Genomic DNA, 27,971 nt, shown 5'->3' on the forward strand with positions numbered 1-27,971 from the left:
TAGAAGGCAGAGCTGAGCTGGAGTTGTCAACCAGAGCAGTCTCTAGTATGGCAGCCTCTGGGTAGTCAGAGTTCTTACATGATACTTGAGAATAATAACTGTTCCAACGAGCAAGGCAGAAGCTGCATGATCTTTTTTGTTAGGCTTACTTTTAATAATCAAAATAACCTAAAACAAATGGGATCAGCTAAAGATGTCATGAGGTTGTGGGAATGGATATGTGACTATTCATGTCTGTACGGAGTTGTTGAAGACAAACAAAACTTTTTCATGTTTACATCCCCACTGAGTTGGACTGATCAAAACCCTTCAGCAGAAACGCTCACAGCTATTCCCTGCGTGGAAAGTTGGAATTAGCTGCTAAAGTGTTATAAATTTGCACCAGATGCACAAAATAAAATAAGAAGGAAGCAAATGGAAGAGATTCAGTTGAGATTTTTCCAAACCTTTTAAGAGACCATAAGTAAAAGGAATGGGGAGATGCACTTTTATTAAAAACAACTATCTCAAGAGCCAAACGTCACCACTCTCACCCCCATACATTACTTGAGAAAGTTATGATAATAACCTCGATTGTTCTGTCAAACAAATAAAACCTATAATCACTCTCAGTCTAGAGGATTCTCTTCTGAACCAAGCAGAAACCAACTCAAGAAATAATTCCTAATAATAGTAAACATTTTGAGCCACTCCTTGAAGAATTGCAGTTGAAACTCCTGTATATTCCACAGTGATAGTCATCAAAATAAATTTGAATAAAGGGAGAGAAAGAGAAGATGTATGAGTTTTTTTTTTGCTTGTTTGTTTTTTTTTTTTTTTTTTTTTTTTTGAGACGGAGTCTCGCTCTGCCGCCCAGGCTGGACTGCAGTGGCCGGATCTCAGCTCACTGCAAGCTCCGCCTCCCGGGTTCAAGCCATTCTCCTGTCTCAGCCTCCCGAGTAGCTGGGACTACAGGCTCCCGCCACCTCGCCCGGCTAGTTTTTTGTATTTTTTAGTAGAGACGGGGTTTCACTCTGTTAGCCAGGATGGTCTTGATCTCCTGACCTCGTGATCCGCCCGTCTCGGCCTCTCAAAGTGCTGGGATTACAGGCTTGAGCCACCGCGCCCGGCCTGATGTATAAGTTTTTAAGTACTCTCTTCGATGTCAGAAAATATTTCAGAATGGGTGATTTTATATGATAATTATTTCTCCTCGCCTGGCCCTGTGAAATTCCCAACGATACGTAAAAGGAACCCGTGTGGAAGATAAATTAATACTCAGGTGAATTTTTGAGGGCAGATCATAGAAAAGGATGAGGCCACACAATGAAATGCACTACTAGATATTCATGCAATCCTGCAAACAGGACTCATTGGCAGCTGTCACAATTTCTCTGAACTTACGCTGTGAGGAAAACGAACAGGTTTCTGAGTTTCCCCACGAGACCACTCAGCTGTCAGTCCAAAAATGAAAAACATCTCAGCAGGGACTCGTTTAAGAGTCTTAAATCCAAAGAACTGCAGTATAACATTGATTCTGTCCATGCCATACTTACTAACTTTACTCGCAATTATGGAGAAATTATACTGCGCAGTGCTTTCTCTGTCTAGTAATTCATTAGTGGCGATGGTTCCTTCATTTCCATCTATTGTAAAGTAGCTGTCCCCATCACTCTTCCAATCTATGAAGTACCTGTATATGAAAAGAGTAGATGCAAATGTGCAATGATTACACATTAATCATAATGGCACTTAGGCTAACTTGACACAGTTCCTTATTTTTCTCCCTGTAGCTATTACCCACCTTGCAATAAAGAATAGTGTAAATGACAGCTTCTTTATTGCAAAGTCAGTATGCTCAAGGGGAAACTGGAAATAATAAAAGATTTAGTATTCCTGCTGTTCATATTATTTTAGGGTCTTGACACCTTGAAAGCTCAGCAGAGACTAAAATTCTAAAGCTGACCATGAGTTTCCTTAACCTGCTGAATATTGAAACTTTTCAAAGCAGTAAAAAATTCCTTAACAGTGGCTATGGCTGTGGAAATAGGGTTGAGAGAAGCACCTGGAAACAACTGCAAAGAATCCAGGCCAAAACAGAGGTAGAATCTTTGTTTCCAGAGATAGAAAAATAACATCAAGGAAACAAAAGGTAAATTTTTTAACTGACAATTTGGTGATTATACAAAAATATTTTCCTCAAGCACATATAAAAGAGTCATTGTAATTTCATTTTGTTGTGTATTTTATTGTTTCATTGTTGTTTTACTATATATCAGTCAACATTAAAAAAAAAAAGTGACCTTGGATAATGATGTCTCTTTATCTCGTTTATTATGTGACAGATTTGATAATAATGTATGTTGCCCTATGTGAAGCAACTGGACTAAAAATTCCAAGAAAATGAATAGCAAAATAAAAAATGCATGTCTTTAAATCTTTAAGTAACAGTAGATATATAGATTGATATTAAGTGAAATTTTTTTTCCAACATGTGTTTTCAATCATAACAATCATTAACATTTTTAAATATGACCATTTGATAGACATTATTCTCAATGCTTACACATTGAGAATATGAAATGTCTGAAGAATAGTATTATCAATCTGTTTTATATATAAGAAAACAGAAAGCATAGAGACATGAAGGAATTTGTCCAAATTAAAATAGAAAGTTTTAGAATGATGTTTGAACCAGGTCATCAATGTTTCCCATATAATTATCATTATATAGTCTTACCAATTTTAAATAGAACATTTCATGGGAAAAGATTTTGCTAATCAAAAGGCACAATACACAAAATATTTGTCATCATTTTATTCTAGCCTGGTACCAAAGAGAGGTCATTTCAAACAATGGCTCAAAGTAGATGGCATCATTGTTAGTCAGCCCCTTGGAATCCCCACTCCAAAGAAAGTGTTCATGGTGAAAAGTCAGTAAAGGGATGTGTATCTCAACATAACAAACTACTTATTTTGACAAGCTGATTATTTGAAACTGTAGCAGTTTGTATGTTATTTCAGTTCTAGATCACTTGCATTTACAAGTGAAATATATCTGAAATACATCATTCCATACTAGTCTATACCTGTTAGTACGGGTATACCTTAATTTATAGCTCTTCACTTTATTGTACTTCACCCCTAGTGCCGTTTTTACAAATTGAAAGTTTGTTGCAACCCTGTGTCAAGCAAGTTCATCAGCATCATTTTTCCAACATTGAGTGCTCACTTCATATTTGTGTCACGTTTTGGTAATTATTGTAATATTGCAAAATTTTTAATTAATATTATAACTGTTAGGGTGATGTATGAACAGTGATACTTGATGTTACTATTGAAATTATTCTGAATCACAATGAATTATTTTGAGGCACAATGAACTGCACCCATATAAAATGGTAAACTTAATCAATAAATGTTGTGTGTCCTGACTGCTTCACTAACCAGCCGTTGCCCCATCTATCTCCTGATCCTTGGGCCTTCGCTAGTCCCTGAGATACAACAATATTGAAAATCAGTCAATTAATAATTCTACAGTGGCCTCTAACTGTTCAAATGAAAGAGTCACACATATCTCACTTTTAGTTAAAAGCTAGAAATGATTAAGCTCAGTGAAGAAGGCATGCCTAAAGCCAAGATAGTCTAAAAGCCAGGCCTCTCATGCCAAACAGCCAAGCTGTGAATGCAAAGGAGGAGTCCTTGAAGGACATTGAAAGTGCTACTCCAGTGAAGACAGGAATGGTTTAAAAGCAAATGAGTCTTATTGTGGTTATAGAGAAACTTCAGTGGTCTGGATAGAAGATAAAACCAGGCACAACATTCCTTTAAGCCAAAGCCTGATCCAGAATATGACCCTAGCTGTCTTCAATTCTATGAAGGTGGAAAGAAGTAAGGAAACTACAGAAGGAAAATGTGACCTAGCAGAGGTTCGCTTATGAAGTTTAAGGAAATAAGTCTTCTCTATAACATTAATGTGCAAGGTAAAGCAGGGAGTACTTATGTAGAATCTGCAGAAAGTTATCAAAAGATCTAGATAAGATCATCGATAAAGGTGGCTACACTAAATAGCAGATTTTAAAAGTATGTAGAACAGCCTTCTATCGGAAGATGATGCCATCAAGGACATTTACAGCTAGAAAGGAGAAGTCAATGCCTGGCTTCAAAGCTTAAAAAAACAGTCCGACTCTCTTAGCAGAAGCTGATACAAGTGGTGATTTGAAGTTGAAGCCAGTATTCATTAACCATTATAAAAATCCTAGAGTCCTTAGGAATTTTGCTAAATCTACTCTGCCTGTTGCTTTATAAATGGAACAACAAAGCCTGGATGACAGCACATCTGTTTACAGCATGGCTTATTACTTTTTTTTTTTTTTTTTTGAGACAGAGTCCCACTCTGTCACCCAGGTGGAATGCAATGGTGTGATCTTGGCTCACCACAACCTCTGCCTTCCAGGTTCAAGCGATTATCCTGCCTCAGCCTCCTGAGTAGCTGGTATTACAGGTGCATGCCACCATGCCCGGATAAGTTTTGTATTTTTAGCAAAGATGGGGTTTCACCATGTTGGTCAGGCTGGTCTCAAACTCCTGACCTCATGATTTGCCCACCTCAGCCTCCCAAAGTGCTGAGATCACAGGCGTGAGCCACCACACCCTGAAGGTTTACTAAATATTTTAAGTCTACTGTCGAGACCCACTGCTCAGGAAAAAAAATTCCTTTCCAAATATTACTGCTCTTTGACAATGCACCTAGTCACCCAAGAGCTCAGATGGAGATGTATAAAGAAATGAATGTTGACTTGACTGCCAACACAACATCCATTCTGAAGTCCATGGATCAAAAAAGTAATTTTGATTTTCAAGTCTTCTTATTTAAGAAATACATTTTGTAAGGCTATAGCTACCAAAGATGGTGATTTCTATGATGATTCTTGACAAAGTAAATTGTAAACCTTATGGAAAGGATTTATCATTTTAGATGCTATTAAGAACACTGGTGATTCATGAGAGGAGGTCAAAAGATAAAAACAGGAATTTGGAAGAAGTTATTCCAACCCTCACGGATTGGAATATATTGAGGGACTCAAGATTTCAATGGAGGAAGTAATTGTAGAGGGGTGGAAATAACAAGAAAACTGAAATTAGAAGTAAAGCCCTAAGATGGACTGAATTGCTGCAATTTCATGATAAAACTTGAACAAATGGGGACTTACTTCTTATAGATGAGAAAAGCAGGTTATTTCTTGAGATAACATCTACTTTTGGTGAAGATACTACGAATACTATAGAAATCATAACAAAACATTAGAATATTATATAAACTTAATAAAGCAGTGGCAGGTTTTAAGAGAATTGACTCCAATTTTGAAAGAAGTTCCATTGTAGGTAAATGCTACCTAATAGCATCACATGCTGCAGAGAAATACTTTGTGGAAGGAAGAATCGACTGACAGAGCAAACCTCATTGTTTTCTTAAGAAATTGCTGGCCGGGCGCGGTGGCTCAAGCCTGTAATCCCAGCACTCTGGGAGGCCGAGACGGGCGAATCACAAGGTCAGGAGATCGAGACCATCCTGGCTCACCGGATGAAACCCCGTCTCTACTAAAAAAATATAAAAAACTAGCTGGGCGAGGTGGTGGGCGCTTGTAGTCCCAGCTACTCGGGAGGCTGAGGCAGGAGAATGGCGTAAACCTGGGAGGCGGAGCTTGCAGTGAGCTGAGATCGGGCCACTGCGCTCCAGCCTGGGCGACAGAGCGAGACTCCGTCTCAAAAAAAAAAAAAAAAAAAAAAAAGAAATTGCCATAGCTGCCCCAACCTTCAACAACCACCACTCCAATCAGTCAGTAGCCACTGAGTTCAAGCCAAGACTCCCTACCAGTGAAAAAGATTACAACTTGCTGAAGGCTCAGATGATCTTTAGTGTTTTTTTTTTTTTTTTTTTTTTAGCGATAAAGTATTTTTAATTAGGGCATGTACTATTTTGGGCATAATGTCATTTCACACTTACTAGAATATAGTGTAAACATGATGTTTATGTGTACTGGCAAACCAAAAAGACGTTTAACTTGCTTTATTGCAATATTTGCTTTATTGTGGTAGTCTGGAACCAAACCTGCAATACATCCAAGGTATGTCTGTCATTGATTTCTGAACCGGAAAATGTGTGGTATTTATTAGAATAGGGTATGAGCCATGCTGTTAATCTAATTTTGACCTTTCTTCTGTTTATTGGAGGAGTGAGAAAGCATTGATGTCTTCCCATTTCAATGTGGTACCTCAGCTCACATGAATGCTTTCAAAAATTAAAAATGAAGTTAAGGGACACCTAAAGGTCAGGAAACACAGAGATATAATGAGCTTAATTCTCCGTATTGCATGTTCTTGGAAACACAGAGATATAATGAGCTTAATTCTCCGTATTGCATGTTCTTTCCTGAACAAGAAAGCGTTTCTCAAAATACTGCTTTATAGTACCTCATTTAACTTGCCATATGCCTAATTTAAGAAGAAAATTGCCACTGCAACTCCTTATTAACTGTAGTATTTCTGAAAGAATTGCTGATGTAGGTTTACTGTGTTCAATTTTTCAATTTATTAAGTATCTGCTGGGTGTCCACTATCCACTATACATTATTCTAGAGATGAGACATATAAAAATAAGTAAAGTATGATGCCCATCACTGAAGACTTTAGTTGGAAAGACACAGATAAACAGACTGTTTCAATGTCTGAAAGAGAGATAGTAAAGAAGGCACTGCAGGAGTGCCAAGAAAACACATCAAACGTAAAACCTAGTGCTTCAGGCAATCCTTCCTGCACATGATATTTGGCTGACATTAGAAGGCTATATGGAAATCATCCAAAAGGAGGTTGAAGCAGAAAAAGTGAGGGAAGGAATAGACGGTGTTTTAGAAAGCTACAATAGCAGTAGCAAAACCACACAGCTACTGTAGGGAACTGTAAGTTGTTTAGAATTACCATAGAAAACTATCTGAGAAGCACAATGACATGAAAAAAAATGAGTGATTTAGGTCAAGGAAAATCTTATACATTATAATTAAAAAACTATTAATTTCTCTATAAGTAGTCCTTGGTGCATGATTTGTATTAGAAACTCTCAAATACAACTGAGAGGAATCACTGGTTTTTAATATATTTTTAATACTTTAAAAATATTTCAAATTTATAATAAAGTTGTAAGAATTGCCCAATAAAATTCCAAATACCTTTCACTTACACTTATTACGTTAATATTTTCCCACATTTACTTTACCACTTTCCCTATGTATAAATACATACTGATATTATGCCAGTTCCATTTGAGAACATCATACAGATACCACATCCCTCGAGCCCTAAATACTTGTGTTTTTCCAAGAACACAGATGATTCATTTGTCCCAATATCAGTAATGTAAACATAAGCCACCTGGTCAAGGAGATGAAGAATCATATTTTGAAAATAAGTATTTCCAGACTTTGTCTCAGGATAACACGAATACAGACAAAGGTAAAGCTTCTGTAATTTTAGGTAATTCTGATGCTTATTCCGATTGGAAGCTAATGATCTGAGTGTTTTGCAGATGTTTTTACCCTCTGTTATAGATATCCTGTGCTTCTGTTTCTTGGGGGTGAATTAGATTAACCTCGTTTCCAAACTGACTTCCCCTTAACCCCCTACATACTAGTCTTCCAATTAGCCAGGCAAAAATTGTCAAGTCAAGCTCCACACTGCTTCTATTCCTGTGTTCTTTCTCTATTAGCATAGTACAAATTCTGCAACATCAGATTCACTGTGGGATGGGTAGGATATTCTGTGAAATGTCATGAAGTACATTATCTTGTACCTAGAAGGATTGTGGTGACGTCAGAGAAATTCTAAAAGATAAGAGAGCCTGGTATAGTCATATGCTGCAAAATGTTAAAAAAAAAAAAAAAAAAAAAGCCCATGAGGCTGGGCTTGGTGGCTCACGCCTGTAATCCCAGCACTTTGGGAGGCCGAGGTGGGCGGATCACGAGGTCAAAATATGGAGACCACCCTGGCCAACATGGTGAAACCTGTCTCTACTAAAAATACAAAAAATAGCTGGGCATGGTGGCATGTGCCTGTAGTCCCAGCTACTTGGGAGGCTGAGGCAGGAGAATCATTTGAACCCAGGGGCAGATGCTGCGGTGAGCCGAGATCACACCATTGCACTCTGCACTCTAGCCTGGGCAACAAGAGTAAAGCTCCATCTCAAAAAAAAAAAAAAAGCACATGAGTTTTTGCAGAGTCAAGGTTTCAAGTTGTCTGACTTTGGTACCAATAAAGCACAGACATGCACTTCATATAGTCATCAGTTTTTATTCTTTCTCTGATAATCTTTTCTCTTTGATTAGGTTGTTTAATCCATTCCCATTCAACAGTTAACACTGATGTAATGGTATTTGCATTTGCCATTTTGTTTTTTAGGTATTCTATGTTTCTCATGTCTTTTTTGTTTCTCTATTTCTTCTCTACTTCTTTCTTTTACGATAAGTATTTCTTTAATGATTTTCATTATATCATTTATTTTCTTAGTATCTGCTTTAAATTTTGCCATATATGACTTAACTCATCAGATTCACATTCATACTAACTTAATTAGAGTAAAATATAGAAATGTTTCTTCTTATAGTTATGTGCAATAACTGTATATATTATACCTTTTGCATCCATATATGTCACAAGTACAATAAAAAATTGTAATAATTATTAATTTTTATAGTTTTATGTAATGTTTGCATCTTGCCCCTCCTGGTAAGATACCATGTCCCTTGACTGGTTGTGAAGGGAAGAGAAACCACGTCTTTTTACCGCACCTGTCAGGTGGGCATTTCTATCAAGCCGAGCTGGGACATAGGCGTGGGGGAGGGGAGGAGGTTCTGGGTTAAGTGCCACTGTCTTTTGCTATTCTTACCAAGCTTTAGTAGCTTTCCTTGAATAAATTGTTCTTCGTGTGCTGCATGCCTTTAGAAAAGTTTCCAGAGGCTGTAAATGAGTGTCTTTTATTTCTTAAAGAAACAAATGTCATTTATTCTTGTTTCACTGTGGAGTGTGTCTACAGACCGCATCCTGCTGCCATTCGTTAAGTGGCAACTCCACTAATTTTTGGAATTCTCTTACTCTTTTCTTGTGAATTCCAGTTAACTTGCATGATATTTTTCAAAGCTTTTCTTTATTTCCATCTTTGAAAATCTCTGCAACGAACAGATCATTCTTTAATGCTAATAATATTCAATTATTATGTAGATGTTGGCAAATATAACACAGCTTGTATACATTTTGTGTATGTGACATGATTATCCTACTTACCTAAAACTTGTTAAATTTCTTGAGAACAGAGACTAGCTTTGTTCATCTCTGTGTTGTCAAGGATCTGGGATGTTGTTTGTTGTTTGTACATAGCACCTGCCACTTAAATATTGTATTGAATTCATTGCACAGATCCTATACTTCCTGCCTATCTAATAGTAACATATTTCTACATCAAGTCATCATATTTAGAGCTTTAAGACTGTCTTATTTGGGACAATCAATTATTTCTGGTTCGCTGAGGACTTTCTCAGTTTTTACACTGAGTGTCCTTAGGACCAGAAAACTCCTCAAGATTTTTCCCAAATAAGATTGGGAAAATTGATCACCTTGTTTATAGTTAATATTTGTAGCATATGTTTTAATTCAGCAAATTGATTCAAACAGAAGTCTAACATCATACAGTGAATCATTACATATACAGGTTATGTTTAATTGTAATTTTAGGTATTTTTGATAACAAGTTTAAAATTCAAGAACTTACATAATATATACATCAAATAATGTGTATATCTCTTAGTTGTGTGTTTCTATATATCAGTCAACCAGGATCCAATATCTTGCAAGCTTAGTAAACATATTTAATTTTTTTTGTTCATTCAGTCTAATGCTGCAGTAGAGTTTGCAATACATACATTAACCACCACCTAGATGCAATGAAATATAGCATGAAGCACACTAATATTTTTGTACAGAGAGAACTAGGGTGACATACATTTTATTTATTTACCTTGTGCAATTAGTTTAGTGAGATTCCCTTCCAATATCTATTCTCCTTATGTTCTATAAAATTTGGAAAATAATACCTACCTAGCAGTGTAACCATGAATGTTGTTATAAAAATGAAAAAAGATAAAGTATATGTTGCATAGGGATAGAGTCATGTGTATCAGTGTATGAGTGTGTGAGTGTTCTTTTCCCCCTTTCTCCCTCTCTCTGTCCATATTATTTTGTATTACTTCCCAGATAAAAATTTTTCCTTACACACACATTTTCTTATCTGGCATCAAGTAGTGGCACACATAACCTTCAGCTTTCTAGTACTTGAACTACGAAGCTCTCACACAAACTCATAAAGTACAAACCATAAATGTGGTGCTTCTGTTTGACTGTCAGTCGCTACTTTCTGGTATCTAATTTTTAGCTCTGTCACCTTGTGAGATTTGGCAAGCTCCTTTCTCTTCATGTTATCCTCCAACGAAGCTTTATATCTTCTGGAATATGGCTGAAACATATTTGAACAGTTTCTACTCAGCTAAGCATCTTCAGCATCTTCTCATAGTTAGCCAGGTCTTAGACTATAGGCCTAATACTAGCTCCCGGCATCTTCCTGATGCTCTGTCTGTATGTGACTGACTAAACCCTGTGCCTGACTAAAGCATAAATATTTTCTATTGTGATATTTTATCCAGTATAGCAACTGAGAGACATTTGTAAGAAAAGACCTTCGATGAACTTGCAATGAAACCATTCCTACATTTTCTGGACAATTTCGGAAAAGATATGGCCCAGTTCTAAAAGGTATAGAAATTTTGAGTAATTACAACCTTGCAGAGTAAACCATCATGTGTTTCTGCTGCCAGTCTGCAACAGTCTACTTACAATCTAGGGGTAAAATATTATTGGAATTGCAACTAATCACAATGGTGTAACATGAACTGTGTAATTTGGCCTAGCAAATGAGTTTCTATGAGCAAAAGATTTAAACGGAAAGTATGTTTGACTCATCTCATATTTATTTGGTGAGTAGATTTAAATGAAAAAACAATTATAGGATTATAATCTGTATATAATAAAATAAATCTAAAGTTCATACAATTATGTAGTGATTGTTGCTGAAAAAAAAAAAAGGTTTTAACAATTGAATAGAAATCAGAAATTAAAACTTTAACCTAGTCTGTGCAGGCCATTTGAGAGAGTGTGGTTTTATTCCTTTACTGTAAATTAGTTTTCAGAAATGCTTTAAAAATTTTTATTCTATTTATTAGGTAAGCATTTCCCTTAAAATTGTGCTTTTTCAATTTGCTTAATAACTTTCTCACCATCAATGCAAACGCTAAGTTTGACCCTGTCCCAGTTCTCAACTACATGTGTAAAAAGAACTTAATGGTGCAAAATTACTCTGAAAGTATCACACCTCATTGTTTAAACAAGAAAAATCTGGTAATAATGATACAGGTCAAGGTAGAAAATGTTATTTTGTTAAGATAATGATAGTAGATCAAAATGTCTTTACTCATATCTCTTCTTAGTTGCCAATATTTTTGTTTTGTCATTTGGAAGACAATTAAAGTAAATTCAGTTCAATTCATTTTAACAAACATTTTACTGAGCACCTAAGCCACCTGCAACAATACGTCAATTGCAATTTCTCCATCAGCAATCACAAATAAATCTCACTATGTTTCTCTCAAACTTTTTAAACTACCAGTTCCTACTTTCCTATCAGTTCCTCTTTTTTCTTATCTTCCTCCTCATCTTTACTTTCCCCTTACTAGACTTAAAAGTCGTATCTTAAATGGTTTAGAGGGTTTCTATGGCTTGTTTTAAATGTTTGATGAGAAACTAAATATTTACAAAAGTATAATCATTTAATAAAAGTTAGTCTTCTGTCTTTAAATTTCCCATTTGTACACACACAATATGATTAAAATAGATCTCTAAAGAAGAAGAAATGTACCATAATCTATTAATGTTGAAATTATGGCCGGGCGCGGTGGCTCAAGCCTGCAATTCCAGCACTTTGGGAGGCCGAGACGGGCGGATCACGAGGTCAGGAGATCGAGACCATCCTGGCTAACACAGTGAAACCCCGTCTCTACTAAAAAAAACACAAAAAACCAGCCAGGCAAGGTGGCGGGCGCCTCTAGTCCCAGCTACTCGGGAGGCTGAGGCAGGAGAATGGCGTAAGCCTGGAAGGCGGAGCTTGCAGTGAGCTGAGATCCGGCCACTGCACTCCAGCCTGGGCGAAAGAGCGAGACTCTGTCTCAACAAAAAAAAAAAGAAAAGAAAAAAAGAAATTATAATTGTTATATTTGTATTTTCCCCCAAGTTGCTTAAGCTTTCCTCCGCCATTTTTTTTTTTCTTTTTGGAACAGTCATACATGGTCTTCTCACTCTGTATTATCTTACAGATCTGGAAGTTAACTTCAAAACTCTCTTCTGCCCTGCCATTCTGTTGGTTCATCTGACCAATGTATTTTGTCTTTAACTCAGAGCAAAAATAACTTTATCTTTGACAAGAACTTCTTCTGCTCCCAAAGCTTTACACCTGCCCTTTGGTTTACTTTGCAGACACCTTGAAGCAGCTTACTGTAATAGAAAGAAAATGAGGTTGAGACAAATAACGATTGAGTCTAGGCTCTGTACTTAATAGCTTTAAACTTCCCAAGTCTCAGTTTTACCACATATTAAAAAATACAGACTGTAATAACTGACTAAATAAGTAAATAATTTGCTCAGTAAATGTTGGTATCTTCTGCTTAGAAGTATCTTTGACTCTAGACTTTCAGAAGTCCCTTATTCTGGACTTGGTTGTCAGCTCATTTCAATTTTTTTCTTCCCATTCATGTCACAAAACTTTCCTAATTTACTCAGAAATCAAAGGCACCTTTTAGCTTTTTTCATGTTCTCCCCATAAAGACTTGCCAAATCCCTCTAGAGAGCATCTGTTACTTCCTTCTTACAATACTGTACCATTTTTTAAACTTTACTTTCTACCTATTTGAATTGGTGTTAACAGTTTCTCTCAAATGAGAATAGCAAAGTAACTATTTTGTGTTGTTCATTATACAGGAAGTTTCTTTCAAGTATGAAGAGTTCCTTACTGAATATACTGTTCTATTTATAATACAGTGCACTTATATGTGTGAATCGAATTACTTTATCTGACTTTTCTTATTGATAATGTCCTGGTCATACTTCAAGCATGGAATACTTTAATTTACATTTTTGAATATTCAAACTTATTTATTCCGACGTCTTTTTGAGAGAGCTTCATTATAACTATTTTGTTGAACTAAGTCCAGTGCTTGTTATCCCAGGTCAGCACTGGATTTATTTACTCTTATTAGGTCATGGGCAAATGGCTCTGAAGAACAGGGCCATTTTACGTAGAGTTGCTTACCATTTGAAACCCAAATATAGACATCATATTTGAAAGAAAGCTTTTATTTTCCTTCTAACTAAGCTTGCATTTTCTGCTTGTGATTAGTCTACTCTTTAGCTAATTTATGCTCTGAAAATTACTTATATTCTCTTAACTGAGTGCTCGGGAACAGCTTGTGAAATGGATTCATTTCTCTTGTTTCCTATTGATCACTGACTATTACAGTATTTTTTGAGAAGAACATTTTATATTTATTGTTTATATATTTAAAGTAACTATTTTAATATATAAATAATGTGCAAAATCTCAAATACATGTGGCAAAGGGGCTATTCTACAAAGGAAATTAAAGACAGAAGAAAAAGAGCTAGGATAATTGTACTTATATAGGATACTCTCTCAGTACTTACAGGTAAAGCAACAAAAATGAACCTCTAGCAGGCAAAAGTTAAATGCAAATAGTGCAGGTCAGTAATATAGAATATGTAGACTACAAAGACAAGGGCATTCTCTCATTTGGGGGTAGTTGCAAAGAGCATAACAGAGCAGCACAAAAATAGTTCATATCCGGCAGGGTACGGTGGCTCTTGCCTGTAATCCCATCACTTTGGGAGGCGAGGCAGGTGGATCACGAGGTCAGGAGATGGAGACCATCCTGGCTAACACGGTAAAACCTCGTCTCTACTAAAAATACAAAAAAAATTAGCCAGGCGTGGTGGGCGCCTGTAGTCCCAGCTACTTGGGAGGCTGAGTCAGGAGAATGGCGTGAACCCGGGAGGCGGAGCTTGCAGTGAGCCGAGATCGCGCCACTGCCCTACAGCCTGGGCGACAGAGCGAGACTCCATCTCAAAAAAAAAAAAAAAAGTTCATAGTCTCACAAATATCTGGACACTTAGGCATAGAGATTCCCTTAGGCATATCAATAGAATAATGTAAAATCTATTTGAAAATTAAAGCAAACGCATCTTTGTCTATTTCATTGAAATCCTCCTATCCTCCTAAAAGTTGGAGTTGTAGATCTGTATCACAAACCCATTGAATTTGATCAACTGTAAAACGCTTAGTTATGCCTAAATTGTATAAGAACTTTGTAGTTCTCCAGTAAAATAAAGGGAACTTAATCTCACGTAATAAGGTATAATATGGTGAGTCCAGCCTGATCAATGTCACTATTGTCATAATCCAACTTAACATTTTTTCAGGTTTAATTAGGTTGTTGTAATTACCTTTAAACATATGTAAAGTATATATAATACTTTCACATATATAGTAGGGTCCATAGTTAACATATTTTAAAATACCAAATATAATATATTTTTACTGCTTTGTGTTCATATTCCAGCCACTTTGCTTAATTTTAATTTTATTTTCATTAATTGTAGAATTACAAAGCTACTCAAAAATTCAGGTTAGCATTTCAATTAAATTTAAATAGCAGAGTGATTAGTAGCATAACCTTTGAAATTTGGCAGCCTTTGTTTAAATCGTTTTCTTATTCTTTCTAAAGACATAATATGATCTTGGGCCTCAGTGTCCCGCTCTGTCAACTAATGTCAGCTTCAGTGTTTAAACAAATCTGAGCAATGTGCTAAGCTCAGTACCCAGCACAATTTAGCTCTTACAATGTTACTATATGTAGATAATTGGTTGCTACTGACATAAGTAAAAGTGAACGTGTTTATCTTGGTACATATTACTTGCGATAGTTCCTTGTATATTGACTGTCAGTGAGTTGGTCATTTGAAGAGGAAGCAAAATAACTTTATTTACAGAGAAACATATAATTCTCCATCATTTAGTATATAATAACAAATTCTGAAGGGATATATTCTTAACCATTCAGTTGGTGTAAATTTGAAGGGAATGCTATTTTTTTTTCCAGTGCAAACAAAATAAGCGTGTATGCTAGCAAAGGTGTCAGCTTTGTTTAATATTGTCAAGTACAGATAGAATTCCACTCTAAAAGGCAGATTCACATGGACCAATAACTTGATAACAGCATGTCTAAAGCATATATACTCAACTGTCTCACTGGGGATAGATTTTGCTGAGTTTGAGTGCAATGGCTCCCCAAAGAGATTAAGGAGAGATTAAAGATAGGCAAATTAAGTTATTGATAAATTTTAAGATTCAGAACTCATATAAAGAAATTTGAAGATGTAGTCTACCAAAACTCAACTCTCTTCTCAGTTCTATTTCTTCCAATTAAAATAGTTAACCTCTATTTTATCTCCTTCATCCTAGACTTCTGCCATCTTGGATATCAAAAGGGTATGTATATTTTATCACTTATAACTCACTTCTCCCATTTCCCAGTGTCTTCTTCATGTCCTTCATATCCACTGAAACCACCATATTGAACCCTGTCATGGTACTTACCAAAATTTTACTCAGGACACAAATACATATAATGTGAAAAATGAAAAGATACCTGAGAGTTGGACTATACCGAATAAAGTTTCATATACTACATGCAAGATTAATTTAATTTTAAAAATTTTCTTGATGTAAAAGATATATTCTAGTGTATAATGCAATGTACTAATAAAATACAGTATGTATATATATGTATATGTGCATGTGAGTTTTTTTTCAAATCTAATATAGGTAGATCTATATCTAGATGTGTAAAGGTAATGTCTTTTTTTCTTTTTTTTTTTTTTTTTTTTTTTTTTTTGAGACAGGTCTGGCTCTGCCGCCCAGGCTGGAGTGCAGTGCCGGATCTCACTCACTGCAAATCCGCCTCTCCAGGTTCATTTTTGCCATTCTCCTGCCTCAGCCTTTTTTTTTTTGGGACTACAGGCGCCCGCCACCTCGCCCGCTAATTTTTTGTTTTTTTAGTCGAGACGGGGTTTCACCGTGTAGCCGGATGGTCTCGATCTCCTGACCTCGTGATCCCCCGTCCTCGGCCTCCCAGTGCTGGGATACAGGCTGAGCCACCGCACCCGGCCAATGTCTTTTTTTCTTAAGCGCTCATACTCCTGGGTGTTCTGGCATGATCTTTACGGGGATTAACCTCTATTAACAAATTGTAGTCCAGTTGATCTCTATTTTCTTAGCAAATATTCTCTTCTTCTCTTTCTTGTTTGCTTTTTTTTTCATTTTTCTTTAAGTAAAATGATTTTTCAGTTTCTTCGCTTCTATAAATGGAGTTAATACAAGCTAAATACCATCAGCACACTTGCAAAGAGACTTCATGCAAAAACCAACTTCAGATAAATAATTCTCTTGTGGGTCCTAAAGACTCAGTACACCACAGTTGTGAAAAAGATGAATAGAGCAAAATCCCCAGAGATTAATATATTCAGCTACTCCTGCAGTTTCTAAATTCTACACCTCCTTTTATTGGTTTGTTTATCTCTGAGTTTTTTAGAGGCATTCCTTATCAAACCCTCTCTGCTTTTTCTTTTCATGTCCATCAATTTGTACAAAAATATCTAAATTTTTTTCATTTAACATGTTTTGCATTGTTTCTGTGTATTTGTTTCCTGCATACTGTCAAATGATCTAAGAATTTATAATGTATTCTTTAGAGGTACTTTGAGTCCTAGCTATTGTTAAAAGCCAGAGTTTACCTTCACTTAGAATTAGTAAAGTAATTCATGAAGAATAGTTTTGGTATAGAAACTAAAACTAACTTAAAAAAAGAGACTAACACACTATTGTCTCTTAATGTGAACTTAAAATTTTTTTTTTATGTAGAGTCAGATTCCTCATTTTTGTATAACTCTAATCAACTTTTCTCATTTTACATTTTATTATTCAGTTGGTAGAAAATAACTTTTATTTTTCATGGCATGCTTTCTGAGAAAGTACTGAATATTCATATAGGTATTGGAAGAAGAATATTATCCATATATATTATAGAACATTCATTAAGATAAAATAATCATTTTTGAGCCCCCCATGTCTTATCTATTTCCTTTAGTATTCGCAATGTGAATCTTAATATAATGTATGTATTCTCAAAATCATCAAAGAAGCATCTGACAACAAGTACATGATTATTTGCAAAGCTACAGGATCATAGTCCATACAAAAATAAATGTGACTTTTTTTAATATAGCATTTTCTATTAGTTAATTATTAGAGACAATCATGAGCCAACATTTTGGAACAAATCTGAGTGTTGAAATACTGAAATTATCATAGTTTCTCAGATATTTTTCTAGATTTACAAAGGAAGTAACTGTGTTGATTTTTCTTCAATGCAGAAAACACAAATGCATACTATGCCATTTTAATATTTAGTTGAAATTAGTGTTATATAGGTCAAGTCGTTCATTGAACAAATGTTTATTAACTATCCATAATTTAAATATTAATTAAACAACAAATAAACATTGAACAAATATTTAATAACTATCCATAATTTAAATATTAATCAAAATATTGTGTTAGGCAATATTTTAAGAGTGTGGGATCTCTCAATAAAAATGTAGAAAAATCTCTGCCCCTGTGCAGTTTATATACTAATGAGAAGAAGAACAAAATAAATCACATAGGTAGCACTAAATATGCCAGATACTGCTCTAGAAACATTTAGACCAATACTTCATTTAATTCTCGCAAAAATCTTGTGAGGTAGGTGAGAAAGAGAGAATGGGCAATTTTTCAAACATTTAATAGAAGTTATATATACTGCCATAGGATGTCACATGATAGCTGGGCCTCTCTTGCTTCTCTATCCCAAAGTGTGCTGTGTTTGAACTTAGGTTTTTGCACACATGCTAAGATTTCTGTCATATTGAAAAGAGCCGGCCGGGCGCGGTGGCTCAAGCCTGTAATCCCAGCACTTTGGGAGGCCGAGACGGGCGGATCACGAGGTCAGGAGATCGAGACCATCCTGGCTAACACGGTGAAACCCCGTCTCTACTAAAATATACAAAAAATTAGCCGGGCGAGATGGCGGGCGCCTGTAGTCCCAGCTACTCGGGAGGCTGAGGCGAGAGAATGGCGTAAACCTGGGAGGCGGAGCTTGCAGTGAGCTGAGATCCGGCCACTGCACTCCAGCCTGGGCGACAGAGCGAGACTCCGTCTCAAAAAAAAAAAAAGAAAAGAGCCTTCAAATGCAAACTAGCTACTTTGATACTTTCTTAATCAATTCCAATTGATTATAGCCATTTTTACAAAAGTGTGGTAAAAAGACTAGATTTGGAATATAAGATCATTTTTGTGGAAACAGGCATTTGTATTTTAACAACTAATCAGTAATTTAACATTGCATTCTACTTATGGTAGTTGAAATTGTTTTCTGATTATTATTTAAATTACCTACTTGATTTTAAGCGATGGGTTTTGGTTAGAAAGATCATTAAACAAAAGCATAGACAAGATGACAAATACAGATGCTCCTTGACTTACCATGAGGTTACATCTCAACAAACCCATCATAAGTTGAAAATACCTTCAGTTGAAAATGCATCTAAAACACTTAAGCTCCTGAACATTCTAGCTTAGCCTAGCCTACCTTAAACCTGCTTGAACAACTCATGTTAGCCTACACGATTTTCATCTAGCGCAAAGCTTGTCTTATAATAAAGTGTGGAATATCTTACGTAATTTATTGAACGCTGAACTGAAAGGGAAAAAAGGAATTGATGTATAGGTACTCAAAGTGTGGTTTCTACTGAATGCATATCAATTTCACAGCATTGCAAAGTGAAAACATTGTACGATGAATCTTTTTTTTTTTTTTTTTTTTTTTTTGAGGCGGAGTCTCGCTTTGTCGCCCGGACTGGAGTGCAGTGGCCAGATCTCAGCTCACTGCAAGCTCCGCCTCCCGGGTTTACGCCATTCTCCTGCCTCAGCCTCCCAAGTAGCTGGGACTACAGGCGCCTGCCACCTCGCCCGGCTAGTTTTTTTTTGTATTTTTAGTAGAGACGGGGTTTCACCGTGTTAGCCAGGATGGTCTCGATCTCCTGACCTCGTGATCCGCCCGTCTCGGCCTCCCAAAGTGCTGGGATTACAGGCTTGAGCCACCGCGCCCGGCCTGTACGATGAATCTTTATGAGTCGGGGAACAATCTGTACACTTTTAAATTGTACTCTTAACCACTGTAATTTTGAGTTTATATATGCAGGTCTATATACATAAAATAGATTTACTTTACATCATCATTCTGTTATTATCTAATACTTTTGACATGGATTAAAATTAAATAATCAATTTTTAAAATTTTATAAAAAATATGATTAAGTTCTATTTTTAAATTTATTCCAAGGATAACAGACTTTTATATGTTTGGAACAAAAGAAAAGTGGTACATATTAAACAAAATTACCCACTGAAATCTTTCTGTAACTCAAATCAATAATACTCAAAGTAAATAATACCTTTCAATGTAACTGGATAATCAACAGTTTTAAATTTCTAAACTCAAGAACTTGCTGTTATGAAAAGCCCCTGCATCACTACTGGTGGATATACTTAATCCAATCTCATTCGACTCACTAGAAATTGTTTCTGGGAACTATATAATAGCAGTGTTCACCTCAAAGAATATACAGCATTAGAGACAAGAAATCAGTGCATCAAAAGGCAAAGGCTAGAAAAGTAAAGAATAACTATAAATTAAGCTGGGGCCGAAGGTTAAGAGTAAGCAACCATGGCTCAAGCCTGTAATCCCAGCACTTTGGGAGGCCGAGACGGGCGGATCACGAGGTCAGGAGATCAAGACCGTCCTGGCTAACACGGTGAAACCCCGTCTCTACTAAAAAATACAAAAAAAAAAAAAAAAAACTAGCTGGGCGAGGTGGCGGGCACCTGTAGTCCCAGCTACTCGGGAGGCTGAGGCAGGAGAATGGCGTAAACCCGGGAGGCGGAGCTTGCAGTGAGCTGAGATCTGGCCACTGCACTCCAGCCTGGGCGACAGAGCGAGACTCTGTCTCAAAAAAAACAAACAAACAAACAAAAAAAAGAGTAAGCAACCAGACATGGTGTGTTTGCTAATCATGAAACCTAAGAGAACCTTTCTTCAAAACGGGCTCAGTCCTTGGTTATGGCATTGCTGTGGTTCTTTGCTGTGCTTAATGATGATAATGATGATGATGAAGAAGATGATGAAGATGATGATAAAATACCCAAGGTCCTAAATTAATACCTTGCATAATAACTCTGTGAATAGATAATTAAGTAAAGGAAAACAAAACAAACAGCATATCTAAACATGTCAAGTAATTTTACACTTTCATTCTTAGTTTTCACAACGTATTTTTCACTCTCATTCTTTTTTTTTTTTTTTTTTTTTTTTTCTGAGACGGAGTCTCGCTCTGTCGCCCAGGCTGGAGTGCAGTGGCCGGATCTCAGCTCACTGCAAGCTCCGCCTCCCGGGTTACGCCATTCTCCTGCCTCAGCCTCCCAAGTAGCTGGGATACAGGCGCCTGCCACCTCGCCCGGCTAGTTTTTTTTTGTATTTTTAGTAGAGACGGGGTTTCACCGTGTTAGCCAGGATGGTCTCGATCTCCTGACCTCGTGATCCGCCCGTCTCGGCCTCCCAAGTGCTGGGATTACAGGCTTGAGCCACCGCGCCCGGCCTGTACGATGAATCTTTATGAGTCGGGGAACAATCTGTACACTTTTAATTGTACTCTTAACCACTGTAATTTTGAGTTTATATATGCAGGTCTATATACATAAAATAGATTTACTTTACATCATCATTCTGTTATTATCTAATACTTTTGACATGGATTAAAATTAAATAATCAATTTTTAAAATTTTATAAAAAATATGATTAAGTTCTATTTTTAAATTTATTCCAAGGATAACAGACTTTTATATGTTTGGAACAAAAGAAAAGTGGTACATATTAAACAAAATTACCCACTGAAATCTTTCTGTAACTCAAATCAATAATACTCAAAGTAAATAATACCTTTCAATGTAACTGGATAATCAACAGTTTTAAATTTCTAAACTCAAGAACTTGCTGTTATGAAAAGCCCCTGCATCACTACTGGTGGATATACTTAATCCAATCTCATTCGACTCACTAGAAATTGTTTCTGGGAACTATATAATAGCAGTGTTCACCTCAAAGAATATACAGCATTAGAGACAAGAAATCAGTGCATCAAAAGGCAAAGGCTAGAAAAGTAAAGAATAACTATAAATTAAGCTGGGGCCGAAGGTTAAGAGTAAGCAACCATGGCTCAAGCCTGTAATCCCAGCACTTTGGGAGGCCGAGACGGGCGGATCACGAGGTCAGGAGATCAAGACCGTCCTGGCTAACACGGTGAAACCCCGTCTCTACTAAAAAATACAAAAAAAAAAAAAAAACTAGCTGGGCGAGGTGGCGGGCACCTGTAGTCCCAGCTACTCGGGAGGCTGAGGCAGGAGAATGGCGTAAACCCGGGAGGCGGAGCTTGCAGTGAGCTGAGATCTGGCCACTGCACTCCAGCCTGGGCGACAGAGCGAGACTCTGTCTCAAAAAAAACAAACAAACAAACAAAAAAAAGAGTAAGCAACCAGACATGGTGTGTTTGCTAATCATGAAACCTAAGAGAACCTTTCTTCAAAACGGGCTCAGTCCTTGGTTATGGCATTGCTGTGGTTCTTTGCTGTGCTTAATGATGATAATGATGATGATGAAGAAGATGATGAAGATGATGATAAAATACCCAAGGTCCTAAATTAATACCTTGCATAATAACTCTGTGAATAGATAATTAAGTAAAGGAAAACAAAACAAACAGCATATCTAAACATGTCAAGTAATTTTACACTTTCATTCTTAGTTTTCACAACGTATTTTTCACTCTCATTCTTTTTTTTTTTTTTTTTTTTTTTTTTTTCTGAGACGGAGTCTCGCTCTGTCGCCCAGGCTGGAGTGCAGTGGCCGGATCTCAGCTCACTGCAAGCTCCGCCTCCCGGGTTTACGCCATTCTCCTGCCTCAGCCTCCCGAGTAGCTGGGACTACAGGCGCCCGCCACCTCGCCCGGCTAGTTTTTTGTATTTTTTTAGTAGAGACGGGGTTTCACCATGTTAGCCAGTATGGTCTCGATCTCCTGACCTCGTGATCCGCCGGTCTCGGCCTCCCAAAGTGCTGGGATTACAGGCTTGAGCCATTCACTCTCATTCTTAAGTGAGTAAACACATTTTCAGAACAAGGAAAGATGATGCCTCGTACCCCATGTTTCCTTAGCTGACAGTGTTCAAGTTTGTTGTTCACTCCAAGGACATGGAACAAAGACAGGTTTCAAGCTGATTCAAAAACAGCTCTGTCTTTTGACAACCCCTTGCAGGGATCAATTAGATCCATCTGTGTCAAGTGGGCCAACTGCTACTCATTAGAAGTAAGACATGGTACACTACTTTATTTGATATGAAGTAGCACTTGTCAGATACTAGCTACTGTGACATAAAAAGTACAAAATAAAAAGCACACTTATAGCAGGAGAATTTCTTTCATGTTAACCTTCCTTTGTTCCTCACACCAGGGTCTTGACTCTAACAATTTTCTTGAATTTGGAAGGTGTATCTTTACCTAATAATGTTTTTTACTTAGGAACTTTGATTTTTCTAATTCTTAAGTATTGCATTAAAATCATGTTTTTCTTAATATTTTGGCCTCATCATTCTTTTATAAGTCTTCAAAATAGAACATATAGTAAATTAAACAACATAGCATGTTCTCTACTCTAGATACATAGTTTCTCTATGTAAATTCTTATTTATTGACCTGCAGAGAGTTTCAGTTAATCTTATTTACCTTTTAATTATTTTTGTTACAACCTTCAATATTCTTTCAATAACTGTTCATATTTTTAAAAACCTGTAAATCCATTCACCAGCATCTTCTACTTTTGTAAGTATCGACAGAACATCCAAGGGCTTCAGAAATAAAAGACTGATAAATAATGTTAGGTTAATACACAATAATTACCAAGGCAGAAGATTTTGGAGAATACCTCAACAAATACTGAATGTATATGTGGATGTGTGTGTGTGTGTGTGTGTGTGTGTGTGTATGTGTCTGCATATAGCCTTATAAATCATATATGGTTTTTTGGAACTTAACTGGAAGTGAATCATGTTGTAATATAGATATGTAAAACAATAGTTTGAATCCAGTGAGTAAACTGGTTAGCATTCAGCCTGAAATGTAGGGGTGCTCAGTAATTGTTACACTTACTTGTTTTTAAAAGACAGATGAGCTTTTTTAGAGTTTTCTCCTGATTACAGGTTCTCTTCAAGAATTAAAAGCATTTGTTATGGACTGAATGTTTATGTTTCCCCAAAATTCATATGTTGAAATCCTAATGTCCAATGCATGATATATGGATATGGACCTTTGTGGGGGTAATGAGGTCATGAGGGTGGAGTCCTCATAAATAGGATTAGTGCCCATCTACCTGAGACGCCAGACAGTTCTCTTCCTCTTTCTGCTGTGTGGATACAAGGACATGACTTTCTGCAGAATAGAAACCAGGCCTTCATTAGAAAATGCATCTCTTGGCACATTGATCATAACCTTTCCAGCTTCCAGAAACAAGAGACATATGTTTGTTGCTGAAGCCACTCCATCTACTATAACTTGTTATAGCAGCCTTAAGTGACTAAGACAGAAATTGGTACCAAGCAGTAGGGGGGCAGCTATAAAAAATACCTAAAAATGTAGAAGTGGCTATGAAACTGGGTAATGGGTACAGGCTGGAAGAGTTTTGAAGTGCTAAAATTATGAATGTTCAAGGATATTCTGTTAAAGGTTCAGAAAGAAAAGAGAACTGTAGAGAAAGATTCTGTCTTCCCAAAGAACATCTAAACAATCCTAAACAGAATGTTGGTAGATATATGGACTGTAAAAGCCATTCTGATATGTTATCAGAGAGAAATAAAGACATGCTATTAGAAACTAGAGGAAAGATAGTATTTGTCATAAAGTGGCAAAGAACTTAGGTGGGTGGTGTTCATGTTCTAGTATTCTGTGTAAAGAAGGACTTTAGAGTGATGAAATTAGATATTTAGCTGGGGAGATTTTTAAGCAAAGTGTTAAAGGAGTAGCTTGGTTCCTCACAACTGCTTACAGTAAAATGTAAATAAAAGAAATTAAACAAAGATGAATTTTTTAAGTAAAAAGAAACCAAAGCTTAAGGACTTGGAAATATCTCAACCCGTCTGTGTTCCAAAATAATGAGAAAGTGTGTTTAGAAGAGAACATTAGGGGTTGATAGACCAATTACTTAATAAGAAGATTTGTATAGGTGCGAACCATGAACTTCACCCACTATTTTAAAAAAAAGCCAGGAAAACAGATGAGATTGTAATAGCAGAAACACTGCCAGCTGGTACTGAAGGAAAGAGAAGTGCGGTAAAATGAAAGAAGATCATCAAACTTCTTCAGCTCCGTTAAACAGCATCACATAACCCTTCAGCTATGAGCATTCATAATTCTCCAAATCGAGGGAAGAATTCCAAATCACCCCAAGAGTGATTTGATGTCACCAGGCTTGTGGAATGGCTGCTTCCATAATGGTTTCAAACATTGGGATCAATGCCTAGAAGAGACATTGGGGTAGAGTTGCCTAATGGAGCACTGAGGGTGTGACCACTGCACATGAGTGAGGCTACTGCAGAGAGCCACAGCCTGAGTGGTGCCCCTCTGAGTGGGGGAGGTTATGTTGCCACCCTAGTGAGTCCAAAAGTGGGACATCCATTCTAGTGGACCTACAAAGTGAAGAATTGGTCTAGAGAAAAATTATGTTTGAGACTAAGGTTTAATGGAGTTTCCACTGTTAGGTTTTGGACTTACGTTGGACCTCTCACCCCTCTCTTCTTTCCTCTTTCTCCCTCTTGGAATATGAATATCTTCACCATTGTATTTTGGAAACACATAACTTATTTGGTTTCACAGATTCACAGCTGGAGAGGAATTTGGCCTCAGGATAAATTGTACCTTTTGTCTCACATTTGTTTGGTTTAGATAATGTTTAGATGACACTTTGGATTTGAGTTAATACTGGAAGCAGTTGAGACTTTTGGGGCTCTTAGGATGGATGCATTTCACATGTAAAAAAGACATAAATTTGGGGTGGGCAGAATTGGAATCTTATGAGCTGATATGTATCCCCCCCAAATTCACATCTGGCAATCTTAAATCTCAATGTGATAGTATTAAAAGATGGGGCATTTGGGAGGTAACTAGTTCATCAGGATGGAGCCCTCATAAAGTTATTTTTACCATAACAAAAGGGACTTTAGAGAGAGCTCTCTTTCTCTTTCTCCAGTGTCTGGAAACAAGGAGATGACCACCTGCTGAAAAGGAAGTAAGTCTTCATCAGACCCCAGATCAGCTGCTCCCTTGATCTTGGACTGTCTAGCCTCCAGAACTGTGTTTGTAGCTTAAGTCGCTCAGGGATATGGTTTGGCTCTGTGTCCCCACCAAAATCTCGTCTCGAATTATAATACCTACGTGTTGAAGGAGGGTCCTAGTTAGTAGGAGGTGATTGACTCACGGAGGTGGTTCCCCCATGCTTTTCTCATGATAGTGAGTGTGTTCTCACAAGCTCTGATTATTTTATAAGTGTTTGACAGTTCCTCCTTCACATGTTGTCTTTTGCCTGCCACTATGTAAGATTCGCCTGCTTCCTTTTCCACCATGATTGTAAGTTTCCCGAGGCCTCCCCAGCCATGTGGAACTGCGAGTCAATTAAACCTCTTTACTTTTTAGATTACCCAGTCTCAGGGCAGTTCTTTATAGCAGTGTGAAAACAGACTAATACATCCAGTATGTGTTAATGGATTATAGCAGCTAAAGCTGACTGAGGTAGTATTCATGTAACTATAGGTGATGGATTCAGATAAATTCAAAGAGCAAGCTGCGTATGCTGTCAAGCCATTTCGTGAGATTTCACTATATGCAATTACTGTGTTAAGGATACCACTGAATACTTGATCCATTGTTTTAATCTTTACTTACCACATGATATAAAATCTTACAAGATATTTGTCTGTTGCATGTCAATAGAATAGAGTGTTTTGCTTTAAAAACCTACTTAATGTTTTCTTATTTTGGTTCTTGCATACTAAGCTTCAATCATTTAGGGACAGAAGATTCAGAAACAAATCTCATACTTGTCTTTTAATTCGTTTCCCAACAGCTGTAGGCATGCAGCAGAAAATTCAAGCACACAATAGAATGAATGGGAAAAATAAAGTCTCAAAACATACTGCTGGGTCAATGTATAAGTGAGGAAAAGGAAAATTGCATTGTCTTGATAGTACTAGTGGAATTTATGTGTTGAGAGAATGGGAGAGAGATGAGCAGGAAGCAGTTCCTTGCAAAGTGTGTGCTTTGAGCAATTTCATAAATGCATTTTACTCTAGGACTGACTCTAACTGTGCCTCTACTCATTTCACCTCACACCCAGCAGACACGTTTGACACACTGGAAAAATGACATGCAAATTGCAATAACTTTTTCAAACACTAACTTTGGGTAACGGGTCAGAAATTTTAGACTAATTATAAAATGTATTAATGTCTATTATACTCTAGGCACTTCCAAAGTATCTTAATATCACTAATTATGAGAATCATTCTCTAAAAGGTTATATTATTAAATCCCATTTCTACATGAAGAGTTGAGATTTGTTACCTTGAGTGACACGAGAATCAGACCTCTAGTGGTTGTAACGCCACTAGTAAACATTGTTGCGATAGTTGATAATGTATTTTCCCCCAAAATCCTATAGCACTTCCTCTACTCTTATGTAAAGTCTTACGTTTTCAAGCATCATATTCTATAATTAAATCATCATGCAGTTTTGGACAGAGAATTGGTTTTCTTGTTTTTGTTCTTGTTTTGTTTTGTTTTCCTGAGACGTAGAACAGAAAATGTTTCTTTTTCTCACCTAACAGCACTGCTGCCTACATCCAGGTCTTGAGCAGTGACAGCGCCAATGATCGTCCCTACCGGAGTGTCTTCGTAAACCTCCATGGTGTAGAGCGGCTTGCTGAAAACCGGCGGCTCATCTACGTCCAGCACGCTGATCTTCACGGTAGCTGTGTCTTTAAACGGGCCCGCCGAGTGAAACCGGTGGTCAAGGTGAAGGTTGGAAGCCTCAACTTTGAAAGTATACGCCTTCTTTGTTTCAAAATCTAAAGGCTGTAGTGAGGACAAATCAAGAATAAGGAGTACATTTATGTAGAATGTGACAGAAAGGGTGAACATTACTTCAGAGCAATTTGCAAAGTTATTACCAATTGTACTGGTTTAAAATTTTCATTTTTCTTCATAATTAGTGGGTAAGGGCAGTACAAAGAATTTTTATTTTTTTATTTTTTTGAAAGTCTCTTCCTCTCGCCCAGGCTGGAGCTCAGTGGCGCGATCTCGGCTCACTGCAACTTCCGCCGCTTCCGGGGTTCAAGCGATTCTCCTGCCTCAGTCTCCTGAGTAGCTGGGATTACAGGCGCGCGCCACCATGCCCGGCTAATTTTTGTGTTTTTAGTAGAGACAGGGCTTCAACGTGTTGGCCAGGCTGCTCTCGAATTCCTGACCTCAGGTCATCCACCCACCTCGGCCTCCCAAAGTGCTGGGATTACGGGCGCA

The 27,971-nt window shown here is 37.0% G+C and overlaps 1 protein-coding gene across 1 annotated transcript in view; it reads right to left on the minus strand.

Annotated features, from left to right (window-relative positions):
- Positions 1–1,068: 1,068 nt before the first annotated feature.
- Positions 1,069–27,971, minus strand: part of LOC117066047 (cadherin-12-like) — a 45,651-nt gene continuing 18,748 nt past the window's right edge. The window contains exons 3-4 of the mRNA XM_033181541.1: positions 27,274–27,527; positions 1,069–1,672 (exon numbers count right to left, since the gene is read on the minus strand). Coding sequence (XP_033037432.1) covers positions 1,363–1,672; positions 27,274–27,527 — 564 coding nt within the window. The 3' untranslated portion in view covers positions 1,069–1,362. The remainder of the gene's footprint in view (positions 1,673–27,273; positions 27,528–27,971) is intronic.

Source organism: Trachypithecus francoisi, unplaced genomic scaffold (assembly GCF_009764315.1).
Source record: "Trachypithecus francoisi isolate TF-2019V2 unplaced genomic scaffold, Tfra_2.0 Lachesis_group2, whole genome shotgun sequence".
Classification (NCBI taxonomy): domain Eukaryota; kingdom Metazoa; phylum Chordata; class Mammalia; order Primates; family Cercopithecidae; genus Trachypithecus; species Trachypithecus francoisi.